We start from the raw sequence: 19519 nt of genomic DNA, 5'->3' as shown, positions 1-19519 counted from the left end.
CAGGGGCACAGAACCCTACCCGTCCTTGTCCCTTAGGGCGACGGGGGTGGTCCGCGTCCAGGCACCGGTGCACCTGTGCGGGCGTCGCCTCCCGCCCGGCAGGCAGGGTGCGCACGCGCCCCGGCCAGCGATGCTGACTCAGCCTGGCGGCTCACATCCCTTTCGCGCAACGCGGATGCTCCGGCTGCTGTCGCTGCAGTAAAGCAGCGTGGGGGGTAGAAGGGGGGGTGAGCAAAGCACCCGCAGCAACCCGGCCGCTCGCGGCCCTGGGGCCCATTGCGGTACTCCCTCTCCACCCCCGGAAGGGGTACTGTGGGGAACGCGCGAGTTGACGAAATTGGGGGAAGTGGGCGCTGGAGGAAGAACTCAAGCGCCGCGCGCGCAGCTCACACCCAAACTGGAAGGAACCTGTTCTGCCCGGGGCGGGCGCGGAGCCGGCACTGCCGCGAGCACCGCGCGGGACCAGCCCCGGCGCGCGCGCGTCTCCCTTCCCCGCCAAACCCCCCAAACCCTCACGGGCGGGGCTGCGGGAAGGGAGGCTGCCCCGAACCCCCGTGCGCGCGACGGCTGTGGGGGTGGGGTGGGGGTGCCCGAAGAGAGGCTGCAGGCGCCTCCGGAACACCCTGCCCGCTCCGCTCGCTCTGGCGTGGCGGCGAAGCGCCGCGGGCCGCTCGGTGCCAGGCGCGCCCGGCCGGAGAGCTGGGGTGGTGGTGGGGGGAGCTGCGCCAGAGACCCCAGCGGCGTCGGCGGAGACGACCGGCCCGGGACAGCGACGCGGTTACCTTCCGTGACCCCCGGCCCGAGCGGCGGGCAGGCGGGCGCGCGCCCGGTCCACGTGGGCCGGCGCGCGCGCGCCAGGACGGCCCCCTCCTTGGCGGCGCTCGGCGCTCGCAGCACATGGTCGGCGGCGGCGCGCCCCCGAGGCCGGCGGAGACCGGCTGCAGCCGGTATAGGATAAGAGATAGGCAGCGACGCGGGGCCGGGGCGCGGGCAGCAGCACGCACCGACCGGGCGCAGGCGGCCGGGGTGGGGGGCGGGGGGAGGGTGTGGTTAGGGTGGCCCGGGCCTGGGAGTGGGTGGGGGGCCAGGGCGCTCGGGCTCAGCCGGCGCAGCCAACTTGTGACAGACTCGGGCCGCGCCCTAAAGGGTTAAACCTTTTCTCATGTTGCCGAGCGGCTTATAAGGAGGGGGAGGCCAAGCCTCCGCCTTATTGGGAGCCTTTGGGGTTTTATTCTCTTCCCTTCTAACTTGGTGAGTTGGTTTTATTATTTTACATGTTTAAAAGTTTGATGGTGGGAGGTGGGGGGTTTGGGTGGGTTGTTTTTTTTTTTTTTTCCTGATATGTGTTGGGGCCATTCGAGGGGCAAGGAAGCAGAAGGAGGAGAGTGAACATCTAAACATTTGGAGAGGTTATCCGGGGAAATATTCTGTGACATTTGGGAATAGTCAGGGGCCACCAGGAGGAAGCGCTCTCGCCGGCTTGAGCAGCCGCGAGTTGGGTGTCCGTGACCCTGGGACAGCTGGGATCCGGAAGAGATTTTTGGAAAGCCAGGGCTTTGGGTGCCCCCCTCGCCGTGGGTGAGGGGACCCCGGGTCGTCGGACGAGTCCGGGGCGGCGGGCTCAGCCCCTGGGTGGTTTTTCCGCTTGAAGTTGCCTGCGCGTCACGACATGTCAGGGGTACCTTCCTTCCCCAGGATCGTATATGTGCGCGCGCGCGCGCGCAGGACCACTGAGGCAGCGCCGCGGGAAAGTGGGGTCCCTCTCCCCACCCGTGCCATCCAGCACCTCCTGGGCCTGTCACCCGCGCTGGCCGTTGTAGCGGAGAAAGCGGGGAAGAGCGCGGGACCCACACTTTGACCAGCAGAAGTGTCAGCCGCTGACGGCTGGTCCCGCGCAACTTCCAAGGTTGGCTGAGCTGCCAGCCGCAGGAAAGCGCCCGGACCGCGGGGCTGTTCTGGCAGCGCGGATAGATGGTTTTGCAGGGGAAATAGGTTGTTTCCTTCTGGATGGTTGCTTTCCTGTCCGCCACCCGGCTGACAGGTGATGGAAGTTAGGTTACTTGTTATGTTGTGTCCCTAATTCCAGGGACGCCCATCTTGCCAACTGGAAAGGAGCAGTTAGAACTTGTCAACCTGGAAGTGGGTTTTTTCTGCACAGTTGGACCCTCCGTGCCAGCTGCTTCTCCCAGGAAAGCCTTCTACCCTGGCGTTGCGATTTCTCAGTTGTCTTGGAAGGATTGGTTTTTGCAAATCATATTAAGATGAGCGTCTTGTTGGGAAGGAAAAAAAAAATTGTTCGGAATATTTGCTGAATCTGTTAGGGGATGCCTGTCTCTGTGTCCTGGCGTGGGGGGCGAGCAGGGGGTCAACAATACACCCTGCCTAGGGATATAGTAGAACACCTCTCCCCCTAATTCAGGGAAGGGTGCCCAAGATAGAAACTTGCAGGATGTAAATAAAGAATGCAGCCAAGTGGAAAAGCACCTTCTATCTTAACGAGTGCCACCAGCCCTGAGTTTTCCTTCTGTGGTTTCCAAAACAGGACTTTCCTCAGTGGAACTCCTGAGGAAGACACTTAAATTAGGGGCTTGGGTTTCCACATCATGGTCTTGTAAAAAAATGGCGAATTGGCAGCTTTCCAGGTTCGATTTGGGATTTAAAAAAAAAAAAAATGGAATACGAATGAACTTTAGTGGATAGATACAAACTGGTTTTGACAACTGGGGCCAGAAAGAACTTGTCAGAAACGGTTCTCAAGGTTCCGCCTTTAAGAAGAATGGGGAATCTTGAAAAGCACTTGCTTAGGCTCTGCCTGGGCCAGGAGCTGAGCCTCGTCCATGCCACAGCCTGTAGTTTGAACTTTGCTCTGAACTGACCCCAGATTAGCACAGGCCTGTAATCAGGTCTTGCTCATTTTCCATGCCCTCGGGTCATCTTCGCTGGACACCTTAAAATTCCTAGGTGGTAGCAGATTTCCAGATCTGAGCAGAGGGATCATTGCTCTGAGGGAATCTGTAAGATTACCCAATGCTCTAGGAAATAGTGCCGTCTGCCCTGTGTCCTTGGTCATTATGCCACCTTCGGAAAGCCCTCAGGGACAGGGAAGTGCCTGGTTCGGATGTGTGGAAGTGCATGTGCGGTTGGAACGATCTGAAAGACCCCTGCCTTTAGAGATGATGAAATCGAGGCAAGAAGGGACTGCTCTAAGTGGAAGTGATTTCTCTAAGCTGCTACAGCCAGTTAATGGTGAACAGAAACTCAACAAATATGGCATGAGGACTTTGGTAAGACAAGTCTCTGGGCCTTGCTTTTTAAAGGACCTGCTACTATTCTGAATTACTGCTGCTTTTACAAGATTCATCCCCTGCCTGGAGGTTCCCCCAGTTCTCCTGCTTGATCCCAATTATTTGGGCCATCTTGTACTGCTTAGCAGAGAGCTGGATCAAAAGTGGTGCAGCTGGGACTCAAGCAGTGGCTCAACTCACCATGCCACAGTGCTGCCCAGCAGAATTGCTAATACTTGAGGGCAGGGAGTGATCTGAGGGCCTGTGAGTCTCTGCCAGCTTCCTTGCGTACCAGCTGGAGACCCTCCGGAGGCCAGGGGATTCTCCACAGGCGTGGGGCCTTGGCTCAGGGTGGGTCGGGACTGCTGTTCCGTATCAGCCAGTAAGATCTCATAGCCCGTGACTATCCCTTCCCACCCAGTGAACGCCCAAGTCCGTAAAACCAGAGTGCAATGGTAATTTCCATATTCTGAAAATTGTAGAAACTTCTAGGTCACCAGATTCCTGAACCCTGGCCTCAGTGGCTGTGTTTGCAGAACCAGCAATTGCTAAATAAATGAGGAGAGCAGACAGCATCTAGCAGACGGCAGCTGAATGCTCGGAGTCACAATGTAAGCTTGTAGTCGGCGTCTACTAGGTGCCCCGTGCTGTGCCAGGTACTGGAAGAGCTGCAGATAGCTCTGGAGGAGCCTGCCACGTGCCATCTTAGATGCCAAAGGCAGGACCTCCCAGGAAAGGGGCTTTTCTATTTAGTCTCTGCAGTAGTCTTCGTGTAACAGGCTATAGGATGCTAAAGGCATCAGACTTTTCAGAGTAGGAGTAGATTCCAGGTGTCACTTTCGCAGCATGATCCTAACTAGAAGAAGCTGCAACACTTCTGTCCTCCAGAAACCCAAGGATGCACGTGGGGCTACCCTGGAATCTGCCGCCACAGAGAAGCACATACAGAAAGCAGAGTCTGGAGGGGGAGAAAAGGAACCGAGCACGCCGGGAAGGGCTCAGGGCGTGAACGTAGCAAGGTGGTCACGAGATCTACCAGCCTTACCATCTGTGGTGGACACCCAACCAGTGGCCAACTCTCACCCCAGATGTGCGAGAACCGTCTGCCATTTGCCCTCTCCTGGCTTTCTCTTTAGGTCACAAGGTTTGGCCCTAGGAATCTGTTGATTCATAAAAGGACGCCTCCAATGGGGAAACTGAATTAAAGGATGTTTTACTTTGATAGAAAAACTTTCAATATCTGTGTATCATTTCATTGATTCATGTATTTTATTTGAAAGGGAGAGAGACAGAGATCTCCCATCTGCTGATTCACTTTCCAAATGTCCGCAACATCCAGGACTGGGCCGAGCCGAAAGCACGAGCTGGGAACTCAGCCCGGGGCTCCCACGTGAGTAGCAGGGGCCCGACCTAAGCTGTCTCCTGCTGCCTCCCAGGGGGCCCCTCAGCAGAATGCTAGAGCAGAGTTGGGTCTCAGACCTAAACGCTCCAGTGTGGGATGTGGGTGTCCCAGGCGGCAACTGCTGTATGCCATCTGATACATTTTTTTATGAACTTTTCCAAGATTCCCTCAGATGCATGGATTTCAGGCATTTTGCAGCAAAATAAACTTTGCATAGTTCGGCACCAAATTCCAAAGTATGCAGCCTTCAGGAGTCCTACCTCCCTCAACTCAGGCCCAAAGAGAGCATGTGGCCTTCTCAGGTTCCACGGGGAAGCCCCCAAAGGGTTCCAGGCCGCTTTACCATAGTGAAAGCTTTGATGCAGTCTCTGAGTCCAGCACCTTCGTCCCGGGCCTCTGACAGGCTGCCCGGAAGGCTTGCTCGGTAGGAGGCTGGCTCTGGCAGCCCTTCCCTGAGCTCCCAGCTCTGTTCTCTTCTTTTGCCAAATGAGTGACATCTCACGAAGTGGACTTACACAAGCTGAGTCCCAAGTTCTGCAGCATTCTGGAACTGTGATGTCACGGCAGGGGCTGAGGTAGTGGTAGAAACACGCAAACCGTGGCAGGTGCAAGCCACTGGTCCCACAGCAGGGGAGAAGGGTGGCACCACCATCCCGTATCCCAGAACTGCCATCTGTCCTGACACAGAGCACGCTCCCAGGATAGTGATGGTGCGTGCACCTGCAGCAATTTTGTCACTAGGGAGAGCTTTGACTTCTCGGGATGGAGGGTACTTTTCAAACTTAATCCCAATACATTTTTATTCCCGTCATTCCTGAGCCCCTGGGCAGCCTCCTGAGTAAGAAGCACTGTGCAAACAAGATTCTGGGCCTGGAAGCCACTTAGTCCTGACTCCTTGTCAGAAAATGCGCTGACATCTCTGGCAGGAAGTCCTCATCAGGATGCACTTCCACCTGAAGCTTCTCAAGATTTGTTTAACTTGAAAGTCAGAGAGGACGAGACTGAGAGATCTTCCATCCTCTGGTTCACTCCCCAAATAGGGGAAATAGCCAGAACTGGGCCAGTCCCAAGCTGGGAGTCTGGAGCTTCTTCCAGATCTCCCATGTGGGTGCAGATACTCAGGGCTTTTGGCCACCCTCTCTGCTGCTTTCTGAAGCCATTAACAGGGAACTGGATTGGAAGTGGGGCAGCCAGGACTAGAGCTGGCATCCATGTGGTGTGCCAGCTCTGTGGTCAGAAGGTTAGCTTGCTATGCCATCACACCAGCGCCAAGGGTCTTTATTATCAGGTGTTAATCAATACCCTGTTTTCACCTGTGGAGGCTGAGACCATCTCACAGTCTTTTCACTGGAATATTCGTGCAGTGAAAATAAAGGGTCAGGCACCTTGTAGGTGCCTTGTTAAAAAAAAAAAATCACTGAATAAATAGGAGAGTGTATAATTGAGAAAGTAGGATAAATGCAAAAAGGTAAAGAACAGCCCATGGTTAAAGGAGACCTGCCACAGGAAGGAGAAAAGCCCCTTAGACCAAGATGGCTGCAGGTTACAAGAGGAAAGGCGTGGCCCCGGTGCAGGTGGACACCCAGGGCGGCAAGAGTTGAGTCTTAGGCCCAGAAGAAACAAGGAGCATGATGCCTGCTGAGGAGGAGGCTCCGCAGGGCTATTTCTCATCCAGGAAGAGGAGACTGGTGAATGGCATGACCCCACAGGGCTTCACAAAGCCTAAGCAGACCAGACAGACAGAGCCAGCTAACTGGCAATTAAGGGCGTCCTGGGCTTCGCCGGGGAAAGCCTGCGTGGATGGCCTGTCCGCGGGGTGCACCCAAGGCCACGTTGGCCACGTTGGCCACGTGCACCCCCACTCCACCCAGCAAGCTTGTTTCTGACCCTTCAGATTTTAAAGTCTGTTGCTGTTTTCACTCCTCTGCCCCAGCTGCCTCATCTTGACAGTGATGCTGGAAAAGCCAATGAAGGAAGCATGTTGTGAGAAATCTCCTTTGCCAGGGGGCGGGGGCTCCTGGTTCCTGCTTTACGTCAGCTCCGTGTTGCACCATGCTAGTGACAGACCCTGCTGCAGCTAGCCAGCCTGCACCTGGCACTATCTCAGAGCCTGACCTTCCTACATGCTGCCGGGCAGGCACGTCCACACAGCTATGCAGTGGCCTTGGCCACGGGCAGCATCAGCTTCTTGGAGCAGCCCGTGGTCAAGCCCATTCACTGAAGCGACGAGTCGACAGTGACACCTTACACTTTCCCACACTTGAGGCCTGGGGGGGCGGGGGATGGCACTAACAGTGCATAGAATGACACATGCTCAGTTCAGACTTGCACTTGGGGAATTCAGGACATGAGACTCCAGACTAGAATCTGACAAATCTCTTGGGAGAAGAAAATGTATGTTTCCATTGCTTTGCATAATCAATAAAACCTCTGCCTTGCTAACTTAAATACAACAATGTATGGCTAAAAAAGACACTCAGGGCTCTGAGAGTTCACCAGTCTGTAACAGTGCAATTGTAAAGAATTCACCAAGTTGGGAGCCATGAAGAACTTAACAACCACGAACTCTAGTATTATACATATTAATATATTTACCTGGACTAAAAATACCTGTCAGCGTTTCCGGGTATTTGCAATTGCAGAGGCCTTCGCAGGGGGCAGTATTCCCGTGTGGGAGCCCAGCCTAGAGGGCTGAGTCCAGCTGGGGTCATTCCAGTGTTAAGTACACAGTGAGTCCCTCTTTCTTGGAGGTGTTAGGGTGTAGGTGGTTTGGGTAATAGACAGGTTTCAGGGAGGGGGATTAAGGCTACCAATACCCAGGCCCGTCACTGGATTTTAGAATACCAATCATGAGCTGAGGTGCTCAATTGATAATAAACCAAGTGGCGATCAACTTTGAGGAAATCACACTTTGTTTTAAAATTTTCTTGATTAATTTGAGAACCAGATACGGACAGACAGCGCTCTCATCCACTGATGCACTCCACAAATATCCCCAATGGCCTAGGCCAAAGCTGGGAGCCAAAAACTCAGGCATGTATGAGACAGAAACCCAAGGACTGAACCATCACCACTGCCTGCCAGGATCTGCGTTAGCAAGAAGCTGGACTCAGAAGCCAGAGCTGAGACTTGAACTTGGGCAGCAGGTGTCTTAAACATTAGGCTAAAGAACCACCTGAAACTTAGTTTTTGCTCGACATTCCTTATTGTCAACGAACACTTCGCCTCCCGGTTTGCCTCCTTCAAGGTCAGCATCACTGAGCTGGTGATCATGCCATGTCCTTCCAAGTAACCCTAATATTCTACCCTGATTCCTTGTTTCTTTTTCTCACTTAAATGTCACAAGGAAGTCTTACCTCCAAATTGTTCTGGGGTCCCAAATATAATACAAAGACAGATAGTAGACTAGAGAAAGTCATCCACAGACTTTATACTGAGAGTGCATGACTTACGTATTCAACAACTAAAGACATGGTGGTTAAGTAGCTCTTATCTGTTGTGTTTCCCAGAGAGTATTAGTATATTCAACCCCCATGCTATTGTCATCCTAATTTTTTTTGTTTTAACCTTCTGTTTCAGATTAAGAATGACCCAGAAGAAATCAATGCTCTATTCCGGAACCAATGTGTATACTCAAGTGCCTGATGGAGGCTGGGGCTGGGTGGTCGCTGTTGCTTTTTTCTTCATCGAAGTCTTTACCTACGGCATCATCAAGTCCTTCGGCGTCTTCTTTAAGGACTTAATGGAGAGTTTTGACGAATCCAACAGCAGGATCTCATGGATAATATCTATATGTGTGTTTGTCTTAACGTTTACAGGTTAGTACATCTTGCAACGCAATCATGATGTAGCCCCTTTTAACTTGCCAGTGTGTTTGCAGTGACCCCCCCCCCGCCCCCCGATGCTCTGTTGACCCTTTGTAGCTTCACAGAAGGGGGTTGGGGAACTGGCAAGAAGCAAGAGGCACTATGGAAAACAGCCTTCCTTGCCAGCTCTGACTGCCCTCAGCTAAACAGATGTGTTCATCATCTACTGTGTGAACACACATGGGACCTCTATTGGAGGATAGTGGAAACCCAGTCCCGTGAGGACTTGGCGTGCCATGCCCAGGTCTCATAAGATACGCTTAGCAAACAGGCCACAGACATGCAAGTGTGGACAGGTGAACAGAAAAGAATAAAATGATTTCTCATGTGAGGCATCTTCGGGAAGCTCATGGCAAGCGCCCCTATGAAAACACTATTTGTAGATTTCAAAAACTTGTTGCCACAAAACACATTTGTCTTTGAATTTCCTTTTCCCACAAACTTTTTGAAGCACCCTCCTGTTGTCCCGAGGAGACATCCCAAATTCTAAACACCTGTTTTCCTAGAGGACCCCCCCCCCACTGAGTCATCATTGTATGATATCTTAGTATTGTTTTGACCCACTGGTCTTAGCTTGGTCCGTGCACTTATCTCAGAAAGACCATTCAAGTGAATTAGTACCAAAACATTACACACAGCAATCCAAACATCGAGAAAATCCCAAAGCTTATGCCTCAGCTCTTTTACAATCAAGATAATTAGGAGTTCAACAGAAGACAATTCTTCTACATGCTGTTATTCTAGTTGCTATGTTTGAACTAACACACTGGCTTGAAGTGATGGTGCCTTCCTGGTGAACTAAACTTAATGTTAGCTTGCATTCTAGTAACTCACATGGTAGATACATATGCATTAATCCAACAATGCAGAATCCTTGTTCTTCTTACCTTTCTATCCAGCATGTTCTGTGTTGCTCTTCCGAGCCCCATTCTCAGTGGTTCACTGACTCAAGTGAACCAATACGAAGTGATACATAAGTCAGAAATGAATTCACCAGCTTTAAACGTCCTATAGAGTGCTGAAAGACACTGAGCAGATTGCGTTTCACTGCCACTGTGAACTATGTAGCCCATGACTAACTTCAGCTGTGTATGACCCAGATGTACCGTGCTCTCATCCTGTATCACTTTCAGGAAAGTCACGTGAAACTAACTAGCATTTGATTCCCAAATGGAGCTTTTTAAAAAGAATCCAGGGAGGGGCATTTGGCCTAGCAATCAAGACGCTAGCCATGACACCCACGGCCTACGTTGCAATACCCGGATCTGGCACCCGGCTCCACCTCCAGATTCCAGCATCCTGCTAATCTGGCCCGTGAAGCCGCGGTGACGGATGGGTCTTGGCACTGGGATCCTGCCAGCCATGTGGGAGATCCGGACTGAGTTCTCGGCTCCTGGCTTCTGTCCGCTCAGCCCCAGCCCTGGTGAGCCATATGAGGAGTCACTCAGCGGGTGGGAACCCTTGTCTCTCACATAAATAAAATAAACATTTAAAAAAGAACCCAAAGTAGTGAGTAGAGGGGAAAAAAAAGTGATTCATGGCCTCACGGAAAAGCCAGTTTTTCTTACAGGATCACAAACTGCATAAATGCATCTCCAGTTGTATAGTGACTCCTTGTGAGTCAAAACCTCTCATCTAAAAATATCAGAGTGTTATACTATTACTCTGGCATGTCCTTTAGTTAAAAAAAAAAATTATTCGTTTGAAAGGCTGAGCGACAGAGATCTTCCAGCCTCTGGCTTATCCCCAGATAGCCATAAAGGCGAGGGGTAGACCAGGTTGAAGCCAAGAGCCAGGGTTCCCACGTGGTGGCAGGGGCTCAAGCACTTAGGCCATTTCTGCTGCTTTCCTAGGTGTGTTAGCAGGGAGCTGGATGGGAAGGAGAGTAACTGGGATCTGCACTGATGCTCCAACACAGAATGCTGCTATTGCAAGTGGTGGCTTCATCTGCTGTGTCCTAACGATAGCCTCCCCAAATCGGGACAATCTTGTCTGATTGGAATGCATACCAAACTAATTGATCACAGTAGCCATTGCACAAGACATAGTAAGTCTTGCATGCCCAAGACCAGGAGGAAGGGTCCTGACAGAAGCAGCCCCTGAGGCCCTCACGAGTGACCCAGCATGTGTGTTCCTCCTTGCAGCTCCCCTCGCTTCAATCCTGAGCAATCGCTTTGGACACCGGCTGGCAGTGATGCTGGGCGGGGTGCTGGTCAGCACTGGAATGGTGATAGCCTCCTTCTCCCAAAAGGTCTATCACATGTACATCGCCATTGGGGTTGTCTCAGGTAAGTGTGCCTTCTCTTCCAAGGTTCTCTGGGGCTGGGGTGGGAGAGAGAGCTATCTGGCCCACCAGGTAAGGTGACACTTGGGGTGTCTGCATGCCACTTCAGAACACCTGGGTTCAAATTCTGGCTCCAGTCACAACTGCAGTTTTCCCGCTGGGTGCCAGGGGGCCTGAGCGCGTGGGCCAGCCTCCGCACATCTTTCAGGTACATTGCTAGGGAGCTGGTTTTGAAGTGGAACAGCTGGCATTTTAACCAGCACTCCAATATGCGATGCCAGCGTCATAAGTCGCAGCCAACCAGCTGCACAATCACGCTGTTACAAACAAACTGAATATCCTAATCTGAAAATTCAAAATATAAAAGGCTCCCAGATCCTAACCTTGCAGAACTCCTACTCAATGCCACAGGTGGAAAATTCTATATCTTAAACATTTGTTTCATGCCCATAATTACTTACAAGAAAGCAAAAAAAAAAAAAATTTATATTTGGGCTATGTGTAAAAGTACAAAGCATAAGTGAATCTCTCATGTTTAGACTTGAATCCCGTACCCACTCTGTACGTGCAGATATCCCAAATCCAAACAGATCTGAAATCTGAAACACATCTGGTCCCAAGAGTTCTATAATATGCACAGCTTTCTGTAGGTGTGTGTGTACAACACCTGTGACTTCAGATTTGCACACTTAAGATATTTTTCATGGAAGCAGGCATTTAGCCTGGCACTTAGGGTACCCAATTCCTGAGTCAGGGTTTGACTGCCAGGTCTGGCTTCTGGCTCCAACTGCCAACCACCAAGGCAGACCCTGGCTATAGCATTCATGGTTCAAGTCCTTGGCTCCCTGCCACCCCTGCGGGAGGTCTGAGCAGAGTCCTGGCTCCTGACGACTGCCCCAGTGCAGTCTCTGGCCTTGCAGGCGTTCAGGGTGAACCAACAGATGGCAGCTCGGTTTCTCCCTGCCTTCCCAATGAAAAAACAATCTCATGTATTTCTCTGCATGTCAACACTTACATATTTCTAAATACAATTCTTATGTGAGGGTGACTCAGAAAAGTTCATGGAAAAATAGAATGAAAGGGTAAGTTGATTTGAATATAATTTTTTTTTGAAATGCAAGTATATTGGATGTCTTCAAAAAGTTCCTGAAAAACAGTAATTATACAGAACCTTTCTGTACCAGAGAAACATTATCTTTTTTCAAAAAAGAAATTACTTATTTCATTTGGAAGTCAGAGTTACAGAGAGGAAGAGACGAAGAGAGAGGTCTCCCGCCTGCAGGTTTACTCCCCAAATGATTGCAATGGCCAGAGCTGGGCCAGTCCGAAGCTGGGAGCCAAAAGCTTCTTCCAGGTCTCCCATGTGGGCACAGGGTCCCCAGGACTTGGACCATCCTTCACTGTTTTCCCAGGCCATCAGCAGGGAGCTAGATTGGGAATTGGAGCAGCCAGGACATGAACCGGCATCCATATGGAATGCTGACACCAGCAGGCAGAGGATTTGGCCTGTTGAGCCACTGCACTAGACCTAGAAACCTTATCTTTTATTTTCCAAAAACTTTTAAAGGTACCCTTACATAAAAGCTATATTCATGACACAGATTTTTTTTTATATGTGGAAGGTTAAAAATAGATGAGTTTTGATACTCCTGGCATCCCCAAAACAACTGGAGCAGCTCACGCAGACTGCCAGCAAAACCCATTCTTGTTTGCTCTGCCACATTTTTCCAGAATGAGCTCCTTGGCTCCCAGAACTTCGGATTCAGAAGGCAGCAGTCCAGGCCCTTTGCGTGTGGCTTCCCCGGCTGGCCAGGGTGCTTACTGCCCTTGGTGACTCTCTCTCTCTCTCTCTCTCTCAGGTCTGGGATACTGCTTCAGTTTTCTCCCCGCAGTCACCATTCTGTCCCAGTACTTCGACAAAAGGCGTTCCATCGTCACAGCTGTCGCCTCCACGGGAGAGTGTTTCGCTGTGTTTGCTTTTGCACCAGGTAGGCTCTTCTCCCACAGTCCATAGGCGAGTGGGGAGTGGGTGTGAAGGCTGCCCTCGGGTGTCCTTGCTGTGCTAACGTTTGCCAGCAGTCTGAATGATGCCACGTGTCTATCCCCAGGGGACAGGCGTGGTGGCTCTGCAGGGGAAGCTACTATCTGGGAGCCCACATGGCATAGCAGGGTACCCGCTGCTTGGGATGCCACTTGCCATAGCAGAGCGCCAGTTCCAGCAACCCCGCTTCTGATGCAGCTTCCTGCAGGTGCATCCTGGGAGCAGAACGATAATGATGCAGCTGCTTGACTGTGATGGGAGAGCCAGGGGAGTTCTGGGCTCCTGGTTTTGCCCTGGCCCAGCCCTGGCTGCTGGCAAGCATTTGGCAATGAACCAACCAGTGTATGAAAGATCTCTCTCTCTGCCTTTCAAGATGAAAAACTACAATATTTTTAAAAAGCTATTTACATAATGAAAGTGTGTTTGCCTTCTCTTCCTTAGTGCAGTGTTAGGATGTGTCTTTCCTAAGCCCAATGTTAGAAGTTAAAACCATTTTAGTAACAGTCCAACCTTACATGACAAGGACAATATGTGGCATGTCATCAGCAGTATGGCCTTCTGGAATGCATTCCCAAAGGATTTAATGATTTGAAATTGCTCATACTAATATTTTTCTCCTTGGTCAAGAGAGCTATATTCATTAGGGGCTTCACTTAAGCTAATAAAGCCAGTTTTATTATCTTGGTGTGGATAGTCTCAGTAAAAATACAAATTTTTTCAAGATCTTTTGGTTGCTCTGAAAGGTAACATGACAGAAAGAGGGGACTGTCCATCCACTTTTTCACTCCCTAAATGCCCCCTGCAACCAGGGCTGGGTCAGGCTGCAGCCGGGAGCTCTAGCCTGCCTCCCACACAGAGAACAGCAACCCAAGAAACTGGGCCATCGTCCACTGCCTCCAGGCTTGTTAGCAGGAAACTGGGTTGGAAGCATGGAATAGCCAGAACTCAAGCCAGGCCCTTTCAGAGGGGTCGTGGGCATTCCACGAAGGGGCTTCACTTGTGGCACCACAATACCTGCCCCATCAGCAAAATGTTTCTCCCTGGCTTATTTCCAGTCTTACTATTTACTATGCAAACTGCAAACAAACTAAAGTGGTGAACAGATAACCTTGGCAACACAGATCCACTCTCTTACACTGCCATTTCTTGACTCATGAGTCAGGGGGTTGCATTAAGGGTGACGTGTTGCAGTGTGTGGGGAGTGAAGGGGAGTGTGTGTGCAGCATGCTCGTGGCAGGACAAAGCAAGCAGCAGCTGGCTGCATCCGGGTGGGAGGACGGGCATCCTCCTGTCATGAGTGTCCTGCTCTCCACCTGTTTGTGGATTTCAGGTTTTTCTGATTGGAATGTCAATGGGAGAGCAATCACTGGCTTGTGGGTGAGTGTGCCTGTCAGTTCATGCCCTGGCATCAGGCACTGCCCCGGCATGTGGCAGGCACTCAAGAAACACAAAACGGAGAAAGGAAAATTAGAGCAATTAATGCCAGATAAGTACAGGGTGCTTGGAAACACTCCAGCTGAAAACTGTTTTGTGATTTTAAGATTTCCTGATGAATGGGGAATGGGGGAACAAGAGCATGAGTAAGACACATGGGGTCCCCCAAGGAGGGTGGGGTTCTTGGCTTCCCAGGTCAGGGCGCCTGCCACACTCCACTGCCTGCTGTCAAAGAACAGTAATAGAGAAAAAATGAAATTAATTGTCACTGAGCCTCTCCGAGATGACTGGGTCAACACTGAGCAATTTTGCTGGGCCTACGACATCCCGTTGTGTCTCTAGACCTTGGGGCTGTCCTGAGTCACGCTCAAGGATGTGGCCAGCAGCCTGGCAAGCACCTTCACTCCAGGGAGGAGGAGAACTCCAGCAGCGCACAACACCCTTCAGGTGGAAACTGGAGGACCACCTCCAGGGAGGACCACACGAACTGTCAGGTTCATTTCTTACTTGAGCCATTACGCCTCAGAACAGAATGAGTGGCCCCATAATGATGTGGCTCGGGCCTTGGACCATTCATTTGATTTGAAGGCCAGAGAGCAAATCTTTCAGGCCTTTCAGATTATATAAGCCTCTAGCATATCCACCCAATTGCTGCTGTTAGGACACAGGGTGTCCCTGGATTGTGGTTTCTGGACAAAAGCAGGGAGTTGGATCAGGGTGGCCTACTGGCTGCTGTTGGCCAAACCCCATGGCCATCTCAAACCTGTTTTATTTCTTGCACTTCCTACTGGGAAACATATGCCTTTCCAAACTTTTCAAACTTTTTTCCTCGAGGCATTTCCCCTTCCAAACATCTGGAAACTTGGGCTGAAGTGTTATGTCTTCTACATAAATATGTACCAAACACACTTTGTCCTTATTGATTCACAAAATGTGCCAAAAGCTAGGATGATGGCTGGTCTAGGTGAACCGCTGGTTAACATCCTGACTACCCTAGCATCCCGGTTTCATCCTGATGCCTCCACCTGCTCTTGACTCACTTGTTGACCTTCCATTTTGTTCTCTCCCCACCCCTGCTTCTCCAAGCCATCACAGCCCTGAAGGAGCACACCGGCTGGCAGTACAGCCTCTTCTTCGTGGGCCTGCTGCAGCTGAACATCGTGGTCTGCGGGGCACTGCTCAGGCCCCTGGTTATAAGAGGACCCGGGTCGCCCAGGAAGGTTCCCCACGAGAACCGGAAGGAAGTGCAATACATGCTTGAAAATGAGAAAACGCGGACCTCAATCGACTCCATCGACTCAGGAGTGGAACTAACTACCTCACCAAAAAACGTGCCTAGTCATGCTAACTCTGAACCCGAGCCCAGGGCGGACACGCAGAGGGTCCTGGTGAAGGCGGGTTCCCCACGCAGGGCTGAGAAAGCCCCCCTGATAGACTTCTCGATTTTGAGAGAGAGGAGCTTTATCTGCTATGCGTTGTTTGGCCTCTTTGCCACGCTGGGATTCTTTGCGCCTTCTCTGTACATCATCCCTGTGGGTATCAGTCTGGGTGTCCATGAGGACCGTGCTGCTTTCCTGCTGTCGGCGATGGCGATCGCCGAGGTGTTCGGCCGGATTGGAGCTGGTCTGGTCCTCAACCGAGAGCCCATTCGCAAGATTTACATTGAGCTCATCTGTGTCATCCTGCTGACCGTGTCTCTGTTTGCCTTCACGTTTGCCACCGAGTTCTGGGGACTCATGGCCTGCAGCGTGTTCTTTGGGTGTATGTTTGGGACTATAGGAGGGACCCACATCCCACTGCTTGCAGAGGACGACGTTGTGGGCATCGAGAAGATGTCCTCCGCAGCTGGAGTGTACGTCTTCATCCAGAGCATCGCAGGGCTGGCTGGACCACCCCTGGCAGGTAACTGTATCTGATAGAAAAACCCTTAAGGAGCTGTGCTGCCTTCCATTGTTAGTTTCTTTGCATTTGAGAGCTCCCTGGCTATATAGATTATCTGAGCCAAATCTTTTGATTTGAACAGGAGGCAACTTGGGCAGGTGTGGGGCTCAGCAGTGGAGGATGCCACCTAGAATGTTGGTGTGGCCTATCTGTGTGCCTGGCATCCTGGGCCAACTCCACTCTGCCCTGGCAGGCAGTAAGTCACAATTCAACTAGTTGGGTCCCTGCCGTCCATCTGGGAGAGCTAGCGTACTCCCTGGCGTCTAGCTACAGCCCAGCCTGTGCCCAGAACCTAACGGCATTGGAGAGTGAACGTGTGCTGTCTCTCCTTTTCTAGGAAATGAGAAAAGTTAAATATATAGGAGGAAATTGAAGGCCCAAAAATTGAACCCAAGGCCCTTCCCCTATATTGGTGATGCCTCCAGGATTTGGCACCTATGCCTGCACCCCAGGCACCCCAGGTTTTGCCCATCATCCTGCTGAGAAAGGAAGCATGGATTGCACCCTGGATAGCCCAGGGGACTTTGGGACCAGCAGAACTCAGGGACTTCTCTAAGCCATGGTCCCTTCTGCGGAAGGAGAGGCACTTCACAGGGAGACAGGGGCACGCACACTGAGGACCCAGCAGTCGAGCACAGAAACATTCCTTCTAAAAAGGGCGCAGGTTTGTTTCCTTAGGTGGGCTACAAGAGCCCCTTACATGAACTCAAGTGACAAAAAACATCTCTGCCCTTCCAAAGCAACTAATGCTGCTCCCCGGAGCTGGTGGAAAATGGAATGAAAATAGAAGTGCATTTGCAGGCAGAACATTTTTGAAATCCAGAGGTTTTGGCTTTTTGGTTTTTTTATTTTATGATACATTTTCCACAGACCTTTTGAAGACAACCAGCCACTGTGTCTTGCAGAAAAACTGCAGGTCACCCTGCTGGGTTTTAGATTCTGTACCAGGGGACTTCCTGCGCACCCCCAGAACAAGCAAGCAGCTTAGTGTTACGGGACACTAGGGATGTTGTATGCCCTCTGCCTGCTTTCTTCTCTGAGTCCTGTAGAGCTCTCTACCCTCAGCACCCTATTTTCCTTAGAAAAATGAACTAACAGGAGGAAGGCATAGAAATGGTGACATTTGTGAGTTGCACAGGAGAGGGCCTGTGTCTGTAAGGAGGTTGCTAACGGGTGCCCCTGCTTTCTTGCAGGCCTCTTGGTGGACCAAAGTAAGATCTACAGCAGGGCCTTCTACTCCTGTGCAGCTGGCATGGCTGTGGCCGCCCTGTGCCTGGCCCTGGTGAGACCGTGCAAAAAGGGACTGTGCCAGCGCCAACATTCTGCGAGAACGCCAGCAGAGAGCCACCGGGCGAAAGCTCTGGAAGACATCCCTGAAGACTTTCTGGAAATGGATCTTGGGAAAGCGCAGCCAGTATGACAGGCTCACCTAGGGAGCAGGGGCTGTTAAGGTGGCTAGGGGTGAGACGAGTGCGGGGCGGGGGGCAGAGGAGCGCACTTCTCTGTCCCCCTGCAGCATAAGGGAATGTGGGAGTGAACACACTACCATCTTTTTCCCCTAAAGTTTTCCTTTTCGCTGCTGCTTCTTCTTTTTCTTTTCTTTAAGCCAAAACAGAAACAACGAAACACTCTTCCCTGTATGAATCTGGCTGCAGTCCATAGCAACACAAAGGTCACACTCACATTCCAAGGTTGAAATCATGACATGAAGCGACAAGGGTCCTCTAAGAGCATTTACACGTCATAAGCGACTCTCTAAGAAAACCAGCAGCTCACCCAGGCCATGGAGATTCACCATTCAAACATAAAACCTTCAACCAATCTTTTCAAAGCTTCCAGTATTCAGAAATAGGAATACATTTTATAAATGCTTTGAGAAATACTAAGGTTTTCATTAACAAATTGCGGCCTCTGAAGTTTCCACACACTGCATGGGAATGAAGCTAGTTTAAGATCAAGCATTTGACTAATATAAAAAATTAAATATATATATATATATAGATAGAACTTGCACTTCCTCGAAGGGAAAATCACCACTTTTTATGATCAGTCATCACCAGAAGTATTTCAATGCAGAATATTACCAAATGGCATTTGAAAATGTGTTTCCTATGACTTTTAACTATTCAAAATATGTGATTATAGTGTCTTTAATTTAAACCACTATTTATTATTAAGTTATTCTAGAATGATTAATCAAAAGAAATGAAACATGATCTGAGACACAGAAGCTTTTTTTTTTTTACCTCCTTTCTGCAACTCACTTCATGTCTCCAAGCTTCCTTCCTACCCTGTCAAGTTACTCTGTAAGGCCTCATGGTCATGATTCTTCGGTTGGAGTAGGGGCAGGGTACACGGTTTAAGAGGGGGGAAAATGGATAGCAAATCGCCTTAGCTTTCACAAATCATTTGTTTCATCTCCTACGAATACTTGAGGATCTTCTTTGATCAGCATTACATTTCATTGAATTTGTGGAAACATTTATGATTTTTTTTAAGCATTGAAGAGTTGAAGTATTTCTGTATTTCATGGGAGTAGCAGAGACATTTGCATTCATTACCATCATGAGTTACCAACTGCAACTTAATGTCTTCCGTAGAAGGTGGCTCGTTTGTTCCTGTGGGTTTCACTTACGTGGTGTGTGAGCAGTTTTCTGGAAAGCAGGCCGGGGTCAGGGTGGGAGGTGGGCTTTGGGTCGCCTAGTCTACTGACTCTCACCCTCCGGGTGATGCTCAATGCTTGCTGCTCCATCTTTCTTCATCTTTACTGTTCATTTATGACAACTCAGGGGGAAAAAAATTGTAAACAAGCCTAGTTTGGTTAACAGGTACACACAAGCTTGAATCTTTCTGTGCACTGAAATGAAAGTGGCATAGTTCATCACCACTGGCTAAAGTTTGTATAGCATTTTTATCAGCCATAGAAATAGGACAATCTGTAAACCTCTGAGAAGGGCGGGGCGGCGAGGACCAAGGCTGTGGGGCACTAACCCCGAGGCCAGGCGGGAGGCAGCGGATCTGCCACTGCCTGCCAGGAACTCGGAGTGCGTGGCTGCTCTGCTGACACGCAAATGACTTCAGCACTTTATGACGTATTTTTTTACTATGAATGTTCAATACAATTTCATATTTATAATTGATTTCTGAGGGATCTGCTCTATGTCCATATCTGTTAACTGCATGGGGGAAAAAAAATGTATGCCAACTCGCGTAGGTCAGTAAGCCAAGATTTTACATGTTTGGAAGAAAATAAAAAGCAAAATTGGT

At 50.4% G+C, this 19519-nt stretch overlaps 2 protein-coding genes across 5 annotated transcripts in view; one reads left to right on the top strand and one right to left on the bottom strand.

The window, feature by feature from the left end:
• Positions 1-854, bottom strand: part of ARSG (arylsulfatase G) — an 89356-nt gene extending 88502 nt beyond the window's left edge. Inside the window, exon 1 of one of the 2 annotated variants that reach the window (XM_040989556.1) lies at positions 783-854. The gene's annotated coding sequence lies outside the window, so the exon portion shown is untranslated. Of the gene's footprint in view, positions 1-19; positions 100-782 lie in introns of those variants that run through there. The other variant, XM_040989557.1, reaches the window with a different exon arrangement.
• Positions 855-1126: 272 nt separating this feature from the next.
• On the top strand, positions 1127-19519 carry SLC16A6 (solute carrier family 16 member 6). Of its 3 annotated transcripts, none has more exons than XM_040989560.1 (6): positions 1127-1251; positions 8266-8504; positions 10697-10840; positions 12696-12824; positions 15398-16213; positions 17446-19519. In XM_040989560.1, exons 2-6 carry the CDS (start codon positions 8273-8275, stop codon positions 17670-17672), a joined length of 1548 nt encoding a protein of 515 aa, XP_040845494.1. In that variant the 5' UTR covers positions 1127-1251; positions 8266-8272; the 3' UTR covers positions 17673-19519. The 3 variants fall into 3 exon arrangements, with proteins under 3 accessions (XP_040845494.1, XP_040845492.1, XP_040845493.1); XM_040989558.1 differs by lacking the exon at positions 1127-1251 and adding an exon at positions 4641-4674; XM_040989559.1 differs by lacking the exon at positions 1127-1251 and adding an exon at positions 7747-7933.

The sequence above is a fragment of the Ochotona curzoniae genome, unplaced genomic scaffold, assembly GCF_017591425.1.
Source record: "Ochotona curzoniae isolate NIBS_2020 unplaced genomic scaffold, NIBS_Ocur_1.0 contig_523, whole genome shotgun sequence".
NCBI lineage: Eukaryota > Metazoa > Chordata > Mammalia > Lagomorpha > Ochotonidae > Ochotona > Ochotona curzoniae.
The sequence above is the reverse complement of the archived record's forward strand: the minus strand, read 5'-3'. Positions and strand labels throughout refer to the sequence as shown.